Raw genomic sequence first — 18,583 nt, forward strand, 5'->3', positions numbered from 1 at the left:
TTAGTTGTGTGGTCATAATCTTCTCATCCCATCATTAATAGAGACAAGAATTTATTTGTCATGATGTTAATTAGGCAGCAAGTATAGACAGAATAGTATGTACTATAAATATTCCTAGGAAATATGGTGTTTGGTTACTAAATATTCATTTTTATAAGTATGCAATGAATCCAAATGTCTTAATTGGCATTTCATTTAATTTCAGTTAATTTAATGTAATTATCAGACCTCATTTTTAAATTCAGTGTTCTAAGTGCCTCACTAAGATTTTCTTTGCTATATATAATTCTTTTTAGTAGTTGTTATGTTACTTCGTAGGTTACAAATCAGTGCAATAGGTATTTTTGATTTATCGTTATCATCAACTGATATAGGGGTTTCTTTCTATTGTCCACAGCTACTTAACTGAGAAGATTTCAGTACTATTCATTATTGAACCAAGGTTCTTCTTCCTCACACTACAGGAATAGAGACTCAATTATTCAGGTTATCTAGGATATTCAGCTAGACAGGGGAAGAGATAAACATAGTGAAATGTTACTTGCCAGTATCTGCACTGAACTTTTATTATCTAATTTTCTCCTCTTCAACTACTTAAGGAAGCCTGTTTTTATACCTGGTTCATTCAGACCAGGCAAGTCAAAAAGAGGAAAATGTATGGAAATAATGATGTTTCCTCCACCCAACCCACTAGGCCGGCAGTTAACCATCTTCAACACCCAGGCGCAAATAGCCATTGGCGGAAAGGACAAAGGACGCCTCTTCCAAGGCCAGCTTTCTGGGCTCTATTATGATGGCTTGAAAGTACTGAACATGGCAGCTGAGAACAATCCTAATATTAGAATCAATGGAAGTGTGCGGCTGGTGGGAGAAGTCCCATCAATTTTGGGAACAACACAGACGACTGCTATGCCACCAGAAATGTCTACAACTGTCATGGAAACCACCACCACAATGGCTACTACCACAACCCGCAAAAATCGCTCAACAGCCAGCATTCAGGTAAGCCTTTCTCCAACTATTAATTGATTTTACTTTTCTGTCTTTGAGACATTGCTATCATGGTCAGTGCTGTTATGTGGTGAGAGAGTCTGAATTGCTACATTTATAGGAAGAATGTGTACAGATACTCATAATAATAAAACCCAGGAATGGAGAGAGACAAAGTCATTGCTAAATAAATTACAAAATCTTGTGTGCACTTATTGAAATAGTAAAGCTGTTATTCAAAATCAGCAAGGAGTAACAATTTTATTATGAAATACTTTCTCCTCTTGTTTTATTTCCTTTCTTTTCAATAGCAAAAAGAGAAAAGGAGGAAAATAAATTTTGTTATCATAGGAAAGACTATATCCTAGTTCAGTTCTGTTCTCCTGATGGCTTTGCTGGGACACGACTTGTTCACTTTTGAAGCCAATGGGTAGCATTAAATCAAGGGCAATTGAAGCTGGAGGTTCAACTAATCCTTTTTAAATGCAGTCTTTGTGTTTGATATTCAGTGTTGATTAATTATATGTTACTTTTTGGTCCATGTTGTTTCCTTTATATTTGACCAAGATCCTAATTACATTAGAAAATCTGAAGGTCTGAATTTAGCTATCTAGGAAATCCTTGTTTTGTGGTAATGCTTTTGTTTTTTTTTCACTTAAAAGTAATTATACTCAAGCTAAAACTTAATGCTTTGCTGACTCCCTTGGCATTTCATAAATCTAGTTAGTAGGGGGTAGAAGGTTAATCGAGTTATTAACCTTAAATGCTCTGACACAAAATAAGACATTCCAACTGCTTGTGGGGAAATTACCCCTAGCGTAGTTAATGTTTATAGAAAATTCAGCAGAAACTAGTACTTTCCTTGCTGTTTCTTAGTTTTAACACATCATCCAGGAATTCAATTGAGTCTTTGACATCACCCTTCCATTGACTTTAGTGGGTATTGTCATCTTAAAGTCAATAATCAATAAACCCCCTATGTGTCCTCATTCTTGTGAATTAAGTACATATGAGTTAGGTAAAGATAAACATGTTATCTTCCTTTTTCCTTTCATTTGGGCAAAAATATCTAGACAGCTCTTCCATGACTCCACAGATATGATTTGAAGCTGGACACACTGATGATATTATCAGGCCAATTTTATGTTTCAGAAAGGCTTCAAGAACCTGGTTAGCATAACAGTCTTATAGTCCCATGTGCTGTTGCATGCATACCTATGCAATGCTAAAAAAAAATAGTTTTTTCTCTGATATTAAAGCAATAACTCCTGACACTTCACTTTAGTCACTGAAAAGAAGATAAAAGGCAATAGATATTTCTATTATGACTCTCTATAGCTCAAGAGCAGATCTGTTTATTGTTGGTGAAAGCATTGTTCTGTCTGCACAGGTCTTGGCAGACTTGTTTTGTTTCTGTCAGAATAGATTCCACTAACTCTGTGGGAAGCAGAGGAGCAAATGGCTCTTTCTTCATAGCAATGGCTGGCCCTGTAGTCTTTTTCAAGGCCAAATTGTCACTGAACTCAGGAGGATTTAATGCTATACCAGATCCAGGGACTAAGCCATGGTAATTACTGGTTTTGGCTTTCCCTCTTTCAGCAAATGCATACATGGGAGGAGATTGGGTGAGTCTTTCCACACACTGAGAGAGCCAGAGCTTCTGGAGAAATGTAGGATACAAAGTGCCAAAGTCTTATCAGTGATCATGACCCTAAACATCATAGAACCTGTTCTCATTTTAGAGGATGTGGGCAGCTGGAAGATGCCCTGTACCAGCCTCCTGTCTGGTGTGTGTTTCTTTTCCAGTAATAATTGTATTACATCTACATGTTTTCCCTTTTTCTTTCACCAAGGCTATAAAAATGAGTTATAAATCGGTTGATGCTCTTTGTTTTTAAAGGTGTATAAATGCATATTCTTGGAGGAAAGCCAGCAGACTGGCAGAATTGGTTTAGACTAAGATGAGGCATAAAAAAATCCCCATGTTCTTTGAAAGACCAGCTAGGGGAAATAACTTTATTCCAATGGTTTTGGAAGTTTTTGTTCTTGCTAATGTACCATAAGAACTCTGTCCTGGGCTCTGTAAAAACTCAATACCCTGCCTTGTCTGCAAGCCTATTTATTCTGATCTCAAGTACGTTCTGTAGACCACATCAAGCCTATTTGTAGAACTAGGGACCAAACAACCCTTGGATTATATCCATGGTTTATGACAATTCCCAGACTCTGAAGACTTTGGGTGAAGAAGGTCAGTCTCAGAAGCTCTAATATGCCCTGTGTAATCTAGCAAATTTGTGGGAGTAAAGTGGACCCATAAAGGTTTGATCTCTGGGCAATATTTCAGAAAGTAGAAAAAAGAATTGGGGAAGACAGGATTTCATGTTCATCAGGTCCATCACTTACTTTTCTCAACAATACTCTCTTCTGTCCTCCTTTGCTCTGATAACATTGATAGAGCAGGGTTGTCATAAAATGAAGCTCTCCCAGGAGAAACAGAATAAGGATGCAAATTCAAAAGTATAAAAACCTGGTTATTCAAAAATCCACTGGTTCCTTCTTAAAACGTACATTAAGGGAACATAATTTGAGCAGTTTGTTTTTCATAGGCCTGGCTTAGTGTTGATTTTCAATAAAAAGAAACTGCAAAGTACTTTCAGTGCCACTATTAACTGTGTCAATGTTAGCAGAAAATTTTTGAGTTGATATGGCTCTCTTATGAACACTGCAACCCCTGGGAGTGACTGGTGCTTTGACCTTCTTGAAAATCTTGTTTGCTACAGACTTGTGAATTTCATGGACTCTGTTGAATTAGTAACAGCTATGGTTCCCAAACATCAGGTCTTTACCCTATCTTAAGAAGTATGTCTCTAAGTGCTCCCTGAATAATAATTATAATAATAATAATAAGATTGAGAAAGCAGGTGGCTGGGTGATTATTCTTAAGTTCTTAAGTAAAAGGTCTGACAATTAGAAGGTGCTCAAGTAAGTATTTATTGAATAAATCATAAAACAAGATAGGCTTTATTACATACCTCATCATCATCTAACAGCTAGAAGTGGCACGGCTTATGGAATACTTTCCCTCCAGAATGATCAGTGTGCTTTGGACAATTTTATTTTTTTCCAGTGGTAAGACAATAGCAGAGTGATTAGATAGATGTACTTGGAGTCAGATTTGCCTGGGTTTAAAATCTAGTTGTTTTTGTTTTTGGTTTTCATATAGCTAAGTGACCCTGGGCAAATCACATATGCTCTAGTTAACTACTGCTACGAAACCAACATCCCCCAATAAATTTTGTGTACTCACACAACAACTCTGTCATTGGATCTCATAATTTTAGGGGTCAGAAATTTGGGCAGGGCTCAGCAAGGCAGTTTTTCTAACTTACATTGAGTTGACTGGAGTTGCTCAGTGTCTGCTCTGGTCTGGAGAGTCTGATATCACTCACATGCCTTGTGCCTTGGTAGGTGAACTGGAAACGCTAGACTCAGCTGGGTCTATTTCCCTCTCCATGACTCTCCATGGCTCTCCATGTGGTTTCTCAGTAGGACTTCTTTTATGGAGGCTCAGAGCTCCCAGAGAGACTCTTCTAAGGAACAGGGAGTAGAGACTGCCAGTTTCTTAAAGTCTGGGCCTGGAGACTGGCACAGTGTAACGTCCATAATTTCTATTGCTCAGATCAGTCACAGACATTTCTCAGTTTCATGGAAGGAGGTAGAAACCTCATTTATCAATGGGAGGAGTAGCAAGACTTTGCACGCAACGTAAGTCTACTATATTGTAAAATTGAGGGAGTAGGGTTTGGGAAAAAGGTACTACTAATGCTTATAGCATGTGATGGTTGTGAGGACAACTAAGTTAATATAATTTAAATACTTACAACAAGTATATCATGAAAAGTAAGGCTGAATATATTTTAACTCTATTGTAATATTCTGTAGCCAGTATCTGGTATGCAAGTTAATACCCTCACAGACAAGAATCTACCTCAGAAAATGGGGTTGTCTCTATTGATTGGCATGTCTGTAGTTCAGAGTGAAGTTTTTGCAGGGATAGGGATTTGAAGGATGGTTAGAGTAGAGTTTGAAGGCTGACTTTAGTGCTGGCAAATAAAAGTCTCTGAGATCTCAAGTCTCTGATACTCCACTATCCATCTTTAACTTTCTCTTCCATTTTCAAACCAACATGGAGTTCTATGGGTCTTGGAGATTATGTTCTGCTATGAAATATGTGTATCCACACCTATTTTCAGGGTTATAAAGAAGAGGAATTTGGGGTCTTTGCCATCATGGAGCTTACAATCTAAAGAGGGCAAGAGCACTTGACCTGATCTATCAATATGAGGCAGTGACTTACAAAGGGTGGTGTGTTGGGAGTGAGGGGTGGTGTAGGAGATAGCCTGGCTGGATCTTGTGGCTGAGGCAGGTATGGAATTCGTCGGCGGCGGCGGCGGCAGCCGTCCGTCTCGAGAGATGATGGTGTAGCTTCTTAAGAGTCTATCTGCACCGCTGAGAATGGCTGTGCAGTCCGACTCGGGAGTGACACGGTATCTGTCTCCTCCCGTGTTGAATCGACATCTTGCGATGACGCTGGAGTGTCCTCTCCAGTGAAGCTGAAGCTACAGAGCCTGGGCAGGGTGATATGGAGGGTGAGCTGTTGCCCATGCAGCAGACCCCCCCTCTCTTCGCAGCTGAAGGGTCCAAGGGAAAGACGGAGTCAATACAGCTTGGTTTCAGGTGCGCCGCAGGAGTTGCCGGTGTTGACTACAACGTCAAACCGCCTTAGGGACTCCGGCTCCGGATTTTCTGTCGGGGTTTACTCCCTCAGCCTTTCCCCTGAAGAGGTATGCCGCAAGGCAGCGGAGGTTTTTTTGGAGTCAGAGTTTTCCTTCTCTGATGTGCCCTGACTGGAAGATCGAACCAGCGACACTTAGCTCGCAGGCCAACGCTCAATCCACTGAGCCAAACCAGCCAGGGTCAGGTATGGAACTAAGCCTTGGAGATTAGTACAATTGATTACATAGTGAGAAGCACAAATCCTAAACTGGTTAAGTAACCGAAGCTAAATTGTCAAAGTCAGAGATGATAATTCCTGAGGGAGATAACCAAGTCCAACTAGAACAGAGAGAGCAGAGAGGGGATTTTTGAAACACAGAGATCCAGATTCTGAGAGTCTTGGCCTGAACCCCTCCTCCTCTGAACTGGGAGAGGACCGACAGGTGAGAACTGGATTGAGTTCCTGTTGGAGCTTACTACCAGGGATGCCCAACAATTGTGCAGACATTTCTATTATATTATAGCTGACCCCAGTGTCAGTGAGTTACTATCATGGCACTGATAGGTCAGCTTCTAAAACAGAAAAATTCAGCTATGTCTACACTCAAATTCCTTTGTCCTCATTCCATATAGAAAGAAAAAAATGAGAAACAAGAGTATTTTAGTGATATCTTTCAGCCACCAAGACCAGAATGTTCTTGTGAGTAAGAAAACAGTTCCAAGAATAATGTCTGTTCTCTTACCTGAGACCTCCAGACCAATTTGTTATCATTAAAGAAAGAACTCAGTGTATTCTGTGCAAATCACCATTTGGGATCATTTATAAGATATTAGCAGGATACTGATCATAACCTATTTTTTGTGTGTTGGGCACTGGTAAAGTCACTTTGACATTATCCAGTGGTGTCTGGCACCAGAAAATTAGTAAAAAATCACAAAGCTCAAAGTGGATTGGAACTATCCTAACAGACAGTAGAAATGGAAGACTTGAGAACTTTGTGCAATTTGACTCTTATCTCAAACTCATAAATTTGGTGGTTGAATGTGAACTACTTTAAAAAAACTCCAGAAGGAAGCCACAATTTGTCAGGCTTTGTAACACTACGTATATGGAAAGTCCTCTACTGGCCTACTTTCACTTTTGGGCTGAGGATAGTAAGAAGCACACTTCGGCCTTGATATTGACGATTGCAAAACAAAATAAAGCAAAAACTTGGGATTAAGAAGTTGATCCTTCAGGCAGGTAGCGTGCCAGTATGTTGAAAGAAAGAGAGCACACTCTGGAGTCCGGATTTCTGCGTTGGACTTAGCTGTGTTCTTCCAGTTACTTAGCTCTGTATCTCTGGGTAGGTTGCTTAGTCTAAGTCTTCATTTCATTATCTGTAAAATGGGCATAACCGTACCTTTCCCCTAGGCTTGTTGTGAGGAATAAATATGACCATGTGTGGTTTTCCCCATAAGTTTTTACTAAATGCTAGAGACATTAGGAAACCATGTCAACCCAAGATACTCTTCCAGAATTCATAGAACCTCACAGATCTAGCTTAGCCTTCCTGTGTGTGGATGGATAAGCGCAAGAAGAACAATTTTGCCTACATCCACACAAACCCACCATTATCCAAAATTTCCTCTGAGGGTCCAAGATTGAACCAGAGCCCTAACCTTACCAATTAGAAGAGATTTCTATGGGAGACTTTTATTTTCTAGAGTGGAAATGGACTTTGATGAACAGTTACAATACACAGGGCGAAGCACGTGAAACTGAGATTTTTGTAGAACAAAATGGTCAAATACAAACAATTTCATATGATTCAATAAAATATATGATACTCCCATTTTACAGCATGTTACTATCAATGAGTGGTTTTTTTTTTTTTTTTTTTTCTTTTTGACACTTTGGCTAGAATACTGAATTTTCTCAAGGTTCTTTGACTAATTAAACTGTCTTGGATTGAGATACAAGATACGTCTAACTTATCCCAAATACCATGCTCTAACAGAGTATAGATCATGTCGTATCTGGGATAGTTTTACTTACCCAAAGAATTATTCCCTGTGGGCGCCTCCATCATTTCTCTGATGCCATCAGTTTCATAGAAATGAGATAGGGAGTCTGCAGAGTTTTCAGTCCCTTGCTTTTACCATTAAACAACAGGACCTCCAGGGGGAGTTTATTTTTAGGATCAGGGCTCAACTAATATTGATTAACACCCTTACACAATGTGCGGCTCCAGGGCTTGTTTCTTTCCTGCCATGCCTCCTAACTGGGAAAGGCACTGAAGGTTTGTCAGAATAATTAGACTTTTGCTGCCAACCAAGAAATATCTTGTCTCCTCCTTATCCTCACACAAGTACTTTCTTTCCCCTTCTCAGAGAATAATTTGGGAAGAAGGAAATTAGACTCTAATTTACTCGTTACCTGGTAAGACTCTCCAGTGACATTTTCTCTCTGAAATTGCACTGTTCTTAGAAAAAAGAATTTAAAAAAAAAGGAACTTGATGTGTTTACCTCCCTCTTAAAGATTTCCCTTTGACCGTGCAAATAAACCAGGGAAGAGAATGCAGTGTGGTTTCTTTTCATCCCCTCTTTAATACTTTAATTTTGGCAAATAAGATCAGCATTTCCCACAGCTGAGTTTAGCTGCTTACTCAGGATCCTCTGAGAAGGCCTCATTGCAGACAGGCTGGAAATCTGCGAGTCACTAGAAGCTGTAGACATGCCCAGTCTAATTAGGTGGTAATGCTTCCAGGGTGGAATTTCCGCCAGAACTACTGATCAAGTGCCAGATCTTATTTAGAGCCACCTGAACAGCTGGGAGGGAAGTTGGGTCAGCTCTTGGCGACTCACTGTGGAGGTCTGCAGATACATTTAGAGCTACCAGTGCTTTTTTCAATCACCTACCAGACTCCTTGACCAAGTCTATAGCCAAAGTTTTCCCCACGGGGTGTATTGATCTCCTCCTCACTGTCTCTCTGTGTTAGTTTCTAGCGCACTGCTTTAGGTGCACAGGTCTCCTGAACTTCCTTAAACAGAGGACCAGGGTAAGGCAGAGGTGAGTAACATAGGGTTACAAAATTGAGAGTCCAATCCTGGCTGTATATAAGCATTGCTATTTTTTCATCATGGACTTTTTTGCAGTGATATTGCTTTTTAAATACTGCAATAAAATATTATGTATATTAATAAGTGAGTTTTGGGCCACCCTCCTCAATGTTCCTTCTGCCTTAGATAAGGTCCTCATTAGTCCCAATCCTGATCAAACATATCAAAGCAATTCCCTCTGCCTGAAGCAGCTTCTTTCAGCTAGTTGCAGGACTCCCTCCCTCCCTTTATCCAGGTTTCTGCCTATATGGGACCTTCTAGATAGACCGTCTTCAACCACGCTTTATAAAATAACTCTATCACTTCCTACTTGGTTGTTTCTCATAGCAATCACACGTACCTGGCAGTTTACCACCTATTTATTGGTTTATTGTCTCTGTTTGCTAGGATGGCGAGATGTTTATGTCAGGCTCTAAGAGCACAGTAGCACAGAGTGAGCCCTAGTCAATATTCATAGAAACATATGAATGGGCAGCCACCCCCCAGCGCCTTCTCAGGAAGAACACTTCCAAGGAAGCACCCTGCCCCCCAGAGCCCTGCCCTGTGGCGAAGCTCGCCCGTGGGGATGGTCATCAGCATGGTTTTGCTGCTCTTAAATCCTGACCTTAAGAACAAGGAGTTCCAGAGATGACACCTTGTCTCTGCTGGGCCAGATAGTTTTAGTTGGCTTCTCTGGTCCTTAGTTCATTTTCCTTAGGACTTATTTGTCATCATAGTAGCAAGAGCTGCTTCTAGCACTTAGAGTTTTCAAAGCACTTTTGGAAATGCAATATCACCAATTTTCCTCTATATTTTCTCTTTTTCAGATTGCTTTATTCTTCATTTTCCTAAAACCTACCTTTAACTACAGGTGAATAAAATTATTTTTTATGGCCCACTGCTTCTATTTATTGGTATGGATAGGAAATTATCTTGAGGCTCATTTACCTGGCTGTACATGGTTTTGTATGTTGGTGGGAGTCTTCTACCTGCTTTCATTTACCTCGTATTTCTTTCATGGCTGAGTGTGCTGTATGAACCCATTTACTCCTGGTCACAACCCAATAGTTTAGCTTGTTTCATAGTTTCCTATTTTCTTCGTGATCTTTTGAAAGAACATGATGGAAGATACTCTGAGGACTCACTAGCCTGAGAGCAGGCATAATCTCTGCGTGGTTTATCATTCCACATCCAGAGCCTAGAACTGTGCCTACCACAAAGTGAGGCTCAATCAATGTTTATTAAAGAAGAGAAAAATGTATCAAGTAAATGAATCCTTATCTTCAGAGGGGCCAATGTTGTTCAGGTTCAAGGCAGACAGAGACACCTGAGAGAAAGCAGCCTGGCGTGGAGGAAAGGGATGCACTGAGGCACGCATCGGCAGACTTCACTCATTGATCCAGGAGGCATTAAAATCATGACTGTAAACAGACCCTCATCTACCAGAGGTAGGATTTGTTTCTTGGAGCTCAGCATTATTACCTGAAATAGGGAGAGTAAAACACCAGCTGCATGGATAGTATAAGTCAAGGGCTTAAATCGGTATGACCTAACGCAAGGTTATTGTTGTTGTTGTTGTATTTCATTAGATTCTAATCTGGGTCCCGTTAGCATCTAAATTTAATTTTTACTTAGTTGCTACTTAGTCATTTGACCTCTGACATGGCAATTAGCTTCTATGAGTCTTCAAGCTTTCCTCATCTAACAGGTGTAAGAGTATATCCATATTATTCCTAATATCTTTATTTTTTAAACAGTATCTAACAGGTGCCTTTCACATATACTGACAGTTGTATAGATCTATAAATGAAATAGAAGGGAAGAAGCAGAAGGAAAGTTGAGAAGAGATGAGAGCAAGTAGAAATACTTCATAATTATGTTATGATAAGAACTATCTGCCCATTTCATGGATGGGGTGGCTAAGGTTGAGAGAAATGAATAGAATATCTTTGATCTGATTAAAATAATAATGGTTTCTTTAAACTTCTCTCTCTTTGCTGAAAGTTGTCAGAAGAAGTTTCACAATGACTGTCCCTATGTAGAAGATAAACTACTTAATAAATGTCTCTTGAGTCATCAAAAAGAATCAGTAATTCCAGCTTAAACTGAGGTCCAAGAATGGATTCCATTTTTTTTTCTTTCTATTTATATAGGATAGGGAAATGACTTCCAGCAGCAATCATGCTAGCTAGGCTTCAAAATGGATAAAGTATTCCCTTGCTTATCGCAGGTATTACGTTCTGGACCGACCCCCCCCCCACGCCACCCCCCGCGCCGTGAAGTGGGAACCTTATATTTATTCTACACTCTTAAACCTACGTAACTTTAACAACATATGTATATAGTACCACAAAATAGCAAAAAAGCCATGATAAATAATTAAATATATTATTTTTAAAAGTCCCGCGATACAGTGAGGCCGTGATAAGTGAACCTCGATATAGAGAGGGACTCCTGTGTTTCCATTCTGTATTTGACAAGGCATGTGCTTTCATACCTTCCTGGTGCGTGTTTGAATGATTGTAAAAATTAGAAACACACCGAGGCTGTCAGGATAGTGCTGTCTTTTGGAACCGTCTAATTAATGCCTTGGGTTGTCTAGAGAGTTAGTTCTGTTAGCTAAATGGAGAATGTAAGATTCTCCTTGGCTTTTTCATCACCCAGGGAGGAAATGACTGGGGAAGTACACACGCACCTTATCTGTGGCGGCTGGCAGTCACGGAGGGAGTTACTCGATGGAAATGTGATTGACTTGTATATACAATGCAGCCTCTTCTATCCTTCATTCCACCTGATGGGGTGTATGTGTGTGTGTGAGAGAGAAAGAGGGAAGGAGGGAGGGAAGCCACAGGGAGGGAGATTGAGAAAGAGAGAGATCATGTGGATTTGCATGTATTATCTAGAATAGTGCCTCTTAAACCGTTGTATGTATACAGATCACCTGGCGGGTTTCATTAAAGCACAGATTGTGGACTGCGATTCAGTTCTCAGTGAGGGCCTGAGATGGTGCATTTTTAGCAAGCTCCTAGGTGATGTCATGCTGCATTAGGTGACCTCATTTTCTGGAGCAGTTCCTGCTGAGCAGTTGTAGCATCTGTTTACCTATCTCTTCCAAATGGCCTCCCCAAATTTAGTTCAGGGCTCTTCAAGTCAGGAAATCATGTTAATCCAAAGCATTATGTAAGTGAAAGCATAGATATCCAACTGAAGATTTGCAAAGAAAAATGTGTCCCATCTGACAGTCTTGCTTCTGGTTCATTCCACTTGACCCTTCATCCTTCCTCTTGGCTGCATACTCCCAGGGCAGATGGAGAAAAAAGTAGGTAAAATTTAGCTTGTCATAGTATTGATCCCCCTTTTTGAGAGGTGACTTCCAATGAAAGCAGAAGGATGTGAATGATTTTAATCCCCAGTAACAATGGGGAACCAGTCCAGACCATCTTGAACAGTATGAATATATAAAATGACAGACTTTTCTCCTCTCCTTTCACTTCCTCCTCCCAGAGTCTGAGACACATATCCGTGCACCCACAACTCACAGTATAATGCACCACGAAATTTCACCCAGCCTTTATCTCTGAGCTGCTGTTGTGATGATTAATGCCCACTGGCTAGGAAGCTGTTCTGCTGAAGAAAGACAAGGAGAAAGGAAGACACATGAAATATATCTCTGAGGCCATTTCTCATTATTATTATTATCATTATTAGTTCTTACTGCCCTATCTATCCTGTTAGAGAATGCCTGATCTATAGGCAAGGGAAAGGGGATGACATTTAAAAGCGGATTTCAGAGCAAGGACAAAAACAGAAATAGACACTTTTTTTACTAAAAAGAACTGGCCTGGATGGGGTTTTGTTTTTGTTGTCGTGTATTTTTGCTTTGCTGGTTTGCTTTATTACTTTTGTTGTTTTCATTTTAAAGACAGTTATCATGGATGCTTCCATCTGTGTCCTCTCTGTCCACCCCTCAGCAGCATTTATTTCTGCATTTGTTCTTTTGTCTTTATTGAGTCTCTGTCTGCAAGAATCAATATGGCATAACGTATTCAAATGTTATTTGTGTCCACTTATGCAACAGACTGGCCAGAATAATTGTGTTGCTTTGTTACTATCATAATATAAGTGCCTTTATATCCTATTTGATTTCAACTTTTTGAAAGGGCTACTTAAAAAATAATAATTCCCTTGTGTGCGTTGTATAAACCAGTATCTGATTCTCTCCTATTTCTCATTCGAAGAAAGGGTGATTTCTAAGTAAGTTCGGGCTCTATCTTTTGGGAGGAGTACACAACAGTGGTCCTTGTTGGAAGGACAGAACCCTAATCAAAGCATTATCATAGCACATGGGTCTAGTGATAAAACATCAAATTTATAATCTCGATAGAGAGTTTAATCTGATTTACAGAGTGCTGTGTTTCCAAAGTTGAGTTTGTGAGTACCCAGGATTTATAGCTGTGGTGGCCACATTTAACTTCAATTTCAGTTGGATTTTGTAGTCATTTAACGAATATTTGAGTAAATTGAGTACTTAGTATGGGCCAAGTACCGTCTCATTCACCTGGGCTAAGGAGTATACAAAATAGACAAAAAAAAATACAACTTTTTCTTCTCTTGGAGCATTCTGTAAATACTGGGTACCTCATGAGTGCAGGCTTTGGGAAAACAAAAAAATGAAATAAGTACATTTCTGCCTAAAGGAACACACAGTCTGGTAGGGTTCTTAAACATTCTCTAAATCTGTGAAGACTCATTTTGGGGTCAGTTTTCTATGGAAACTTGAGCACACCGATCTGCTCTTATAGATGCAGAGACAACAGCAATCTATGTTTATACAGGTCAGTGCTACAAAGAACATCTTTGATTTCTACTGGAAAAAGACAAGTTTCAAATGTAAACAATATCTTTATGACTAAAAAATAGCACAGTAAACCGCAAAACAATAACATGATTGCATTTATAACATATTTTGCTCTCAAGGACTATGTTTATAATATTTATTACAAATATTTTGTTTACTGTTTTGAAATTATAGTCTCATGGAATGTTAATTTTGGAAGAATCTCAGAGACCATGTTATTGTTGAGCCACATGCCAGACCAACCTGGTTTCAAGTTCTGGTTTCATCATTCAAAGCTGTGTATCCAGGGGCAAATTGCTTACTGGCCTTTTGAAATTTAAACAATAAGCATGCATTAATCTTATGTTTTAATTTATTTTTATTTAAATAATATATTTGCAGAGCTTAAAAACCTCACTTAGTACCCAGATACACCTTTAGGGTAGAGGGACAATTATGTCAGCTGCTGGGAATGTTAACTGAACTGCCCTTAACTAAAGAAGCCACCTTACCCAAGACCAAGCCCATTCCTGGGGGTGGCCCATATCCAGTGAATAGTGGATGGGCTGGGGGGCTATATAAAGACCCGGCCCCTCATCGGGATGACTGGGAAAAGCCTCCCAGCTCAAGAGCTCCCTGTGAGGGATGGGGTCAGCGCTTGGTTCTGTTGCAACTCCTCCTCTTCCCAGACTCCAAAGGCACCCCTCCAAAGCTTCCCACGTACAAAACTAGATCTCAGAGTTCATTCCGTGAGACACCCAACTTAAGACAGTATCTGGAGACCTAAGAGAAAACAAGCAGACATCAACAGAAGCACAGAAGCCTCTTTCCCCACCTCACCATGCCTTGTAGAATTGCTCCACACTTGTATCCCTTCAGATGCTTTTTCAGACATCTGCATCCATATTTCTAATAACATGCTTCACTTCATGACTTTGCAGTTTTATATATCAACTAACAACTTCTGACTCTGGAAACAAAGAATGACTTTTCTCCCTCCCTCTGTTTCTTGACACACACACACACACACACACACACACACTTTTTCAACTCCAGTTTCCCAATAAAATTCTGTCACATTTTGATTGAACTGGTATTTTGAATTTACATTATTAAGACTTTTATCTATTGAGGAAAATGTAAGATCATACATGCACTCACTTGTGCCACAAATCTTCACTGGGTGCTTAGAATATGCCAGACAGCATTTTAGGGACTGAGGCTACAACAATAAAAAGAGTAGATTGAATGCCTGCCCCAGATATAACATTACTGTTATGATTATATTTCCTTTCTCCTGCAGCTCCTTGTTAATAAATGCCCACATTATCTCATTAGCTTATTCTTCTGACCACCTATCAGTGTCATAGCTAGCACAGCTCTAAAACGCCTCTCAACATAAAGACACAGGGAGTCTGTCACTTCCACTTTGTTCTTCGAGATCCCGCTGCCAGAGTCTTCTGTCCTGCTCTGTCTCACCTGGGTGCTCTGTGGGCCTGCCTTGTGGCTGTCATCCTGGAGCTTTCTTGCTCCTCATTCTGGGAAATCCCAGGATTCACTGTTATGTTAAATCCCAAACTTTGTCTCTCTAAGTTTACTCCCTCATTCTGAAGGTGTGCATCTTCCTGTAGCTTCCTGAGAAAGGGGGAGAGTGCAAAGTATAACTGTTGAAACTTTGTCTAAAGAACATCTTGATGAATAGTCAGCTTGGGTAGGACTTCTAGGTTGGAAATCATTCTCACTGATACCTTTGAAGGCATTTGTCCAGTGTCTTCAGGCATCCAGTGTTGCACTTGTTGAGATTACAGTTTGGTGCCCAGATCTTACAGTACACCTTTTTTTTTCTCTCTCTCTGGAATCTGAGCTCCTTATCAATAGACCTCACATTAGCACTTACAACTCAGGTCTCCAGAGCCACAAGCTGCTGTCCCCTGAGTCTCATGCTCATGTTTTGTACCATTGTTGTTACTTCAGCTGCCCTATGTTGACATCCTGATTTCGGTATGATTTATTCAGTCAAGCTATCACCACACACACACACACACACACACACACACACACAGAAGCTATAAATGCAGAAAAGCATGGAGTTTTTAGAGGAGCACATGGTATGTAGAACCCTGAATAATATATGTGTGTGTATATAACTATCAATGCAAAATTCTAATGAGTTATTCTGTCACTAACTCCTTCTATATACTGTTTAACTCTTTTTTTTTCTGCTAGGGGCCTCTGTGTTTTGGGGTTTTTTGTTTTGTTTTGTTTACTTTTACACTAATACTCATTCTTTCTATGAGAATATGAATTAAATAATATGTATAAGTGCATTGAATATCCTGCTTCCAGAAATGAGCATAGCTCAGTCTTCTGCTTCACACCAGATGCTTATATTTTTGAGAGGGGTAAGGCTCAGGTAAGAATTGTCACTATGGAACTTTTATGCTGTGAGTCATCATTGGGTTTGCATGCCATTGAGTTTCATCATACATTGTTTGGTGATAAAGTCTGTTCACTTGGCTCTCGGCTGCCTTCAGTTTTATCACTAGAATATATTTATTAATTTCACATTATGTGTGCTAGTTGGTAGGTGCTTTAGAAAAACAATTACCCCTACATACTTATTGCCCAATTATACATTCTAAGAATACAGATGGGCCTCCATCAAAAAAAAAAAAAAAACATTAGTGAATAAGTGCTGGATATATATGGCTATATATACAACTTGACTTAGCAATTACACTAAGTATGAGCCAAAGGTTACATCCATTGGAGGAGAGATGACTTGAGGCCAGTGTGAGAAAATCACAAGTAGGAGGTTTCGGGGGAGATTTGAGTGGAGATGGTAAGGATGTCCCCAAGGCTTTTTCTATAGGGAATTATTTCTGTCAACATTTCTAATCAAAAAACAAAGATCGCTGGAGGCTCTGAAGTAGATCAAAATATTTGAAGAAGAAAGAGGATAAACAGCAGAATTTACTCTGAAAGCCACACAGAAAGCACCTATGAAATGTTCTTTTGACTCCGATAGCTATAGGGAGATTCGTGTTTTTAATTTGGAAGTTTGATGCAAATGTCTAGACAATTTAATTTTGTTTTAATCAGTAATATGCATATTGTAATTAGCATAGTAATTAAAAGGACATGTAAATCACATTCATAAAGCAATGCCAATCATGTCATTGATAAGAGGAAAATTAAGGAGTGTTTCTCTCTCTCTCCTTCATTTTCCATGAGCTAAATTCTTCTGTTTTTCTCCCCACCATATTGAGTATTTTTGTAAGACAATTTTCTCCTTTTTTCTGTTGTAAACATTTTTCCCGTCTCAGCATCTTTTCCAAATTCAAAAAACATTTTCCTTTGCAATGTACAATGAAAGGCGATTATGTTAGAAAATACTAGAGATGGTTTGTCGTCTGGCGCATTTAAGTCACGTTGTGTCCTAAAGAGCTCTGTAAATGAGGCCAAGGTAATGATTTGACAAATGAAAAAGGCCTCTGCCAGATCTCCCAGCCTTCCCCCAAAACTCCCTCGGGAGAAAGACATCCAGGTGGTGGGTGGACTTACTTTTCCTTTAAAGGACTATGGAGATTCTAGCAAATCTATATTGTTTATTTTGTTTGTAAGACAGAAGCAGCATTAGCAAAGTGGGTCTTTGTTGTCTTTTTTTCAGCATTTAATTCAATTTAAGATGATGGTAGGAATTAAAAGGAGATGACTAATTGCTCAGCAAACAGTTAATGGCCACTCTAGTGCATAGAAGGATCTGGAAGGAGATGGAGGGGTGAATAAGTCAGAAGTATGCTGCCTGTCTTCACGGAACCTACATCATGGGAAGAAGGCATAAAACAACCAATTTCACAAATATTTAATCACAGTCATGACAAGTACAATGGAAGAGGACAAGCTGCTAAGAAAACAGAAGAGTACCTGAGCTAATGCTCTGATCTGAGAAGACAATTTTTGAGGTTGCGCTGTAGGACCAGTGCTGCTCAGGAGGAGAAGTGAGGTAGGCAAAAGAGAACAAAGAAATGTGTTCCAAGCAAGATGAACAGCCTATGCGAAGGCTTTCCTGTAAAAATCATGCTGTTTCGTGTTTTCTCAGTCTTTGGTCCACAGTTTGGATCTAACGTCTGGAAATGTATCAGATTTGATCCTGTTAAGTGACCGGTTAATGTTCATGCTTCAAGCACTAGCAGAAGGCCACTTCAAAGGATTTCTAACAGGATGAAGCAGAGTGATGTGGGACTGGTTGAACGAAAGTTTCCGAAGATAGACTGAATGTCATGACCGTGTAAAATGGGCTTCAAGTTCTCCTGTTGTGAAAACCCTCTCAATTACTACTTCTGTGGTATGCCAAAGGCATAGGCTTCCTCGGGGAAAATCATAGATAAATGATCTCAGGCAAAGCCTCACAGACACATGTGAAAGAATTGATGGAAATGTATTAATGCACTGTGTTTATCACAATTTTAACTATGTTTGCTAATGAGTGACCATGTACATTGAACAGATTGTATAGTTGTCATAGATGTCATGTCACTAATGGCACAGAAACATCTTTATATTGTAATATCAAGAAATTATTTACTGTATATATATATATATCTTGATTACCAGACGTTATAGCCATCCTGTGTTTCACCTCTTGTTTCTTCAGTAGAATACTAGTAAGCAGAAATCAGTAATTGGAAAACTTCTGATCCTTCTTATTTTGTCATTGCTTTGGCTTTTTTTTTTTTTCCCCTTGCTTGGTGAAACTGTGGAGTTCAGTAGTTTTCCTGCAGTCTAATTAGCCTCTCTATTTAATTTTCATAAAAACTCTGAACCAGAGGCTGGAGATAATGGGCCTGATTCAATTCATACATGTCAATTTCTTTTTAATTGTAATTCTTTTCCCT

At 39.5% G+C, this 18,583-nt stretch overlaps 1 protein-coding gene across 5 annotated transcripts in view; it reads left to right on the forward strand.

Moving 5' to 3' along the window:
• Window positions 1-18,583, forward strand: part of NRXN3 (neurexin 3) — a 1,415,138-nt gene that overhangs the window by 1,273,745 nt on the left and 122,810 nt on the right. For 3 of the 5 annotated variants that reach the window (XM_090271249.1, XM_090271252.1, XM_090271253.1), the window contains one exon: window positions 695-1,002. In XM_090271249.1, coding sequence (XP_090127375.1) covers window positions 695-1,002 — 308 coding nt within the window. The remainder of the gene's footprint in view (window positions 1-694; window positions 1,003-18,583) is intronic. The other 2 variants (XM_090271250.1, XM_090271251.1) reach the window with 1 other exon arrangement.

Source organism: Furipterus horrens, unplaced genomic scaffold, assembly GCF_987537825.1.
Source record: "Furipterus horrens unplaced genomic scaffold, mFurHor1.1.pri manual_scaffold_3, whole genome shotgun sequence".
Taxonomy (NCBI): Eukaryota; Metazoa; Chordata; class Mammalia; order Chiroptera; family Furipteridae; genus Furipterus; species Furipterus horrens.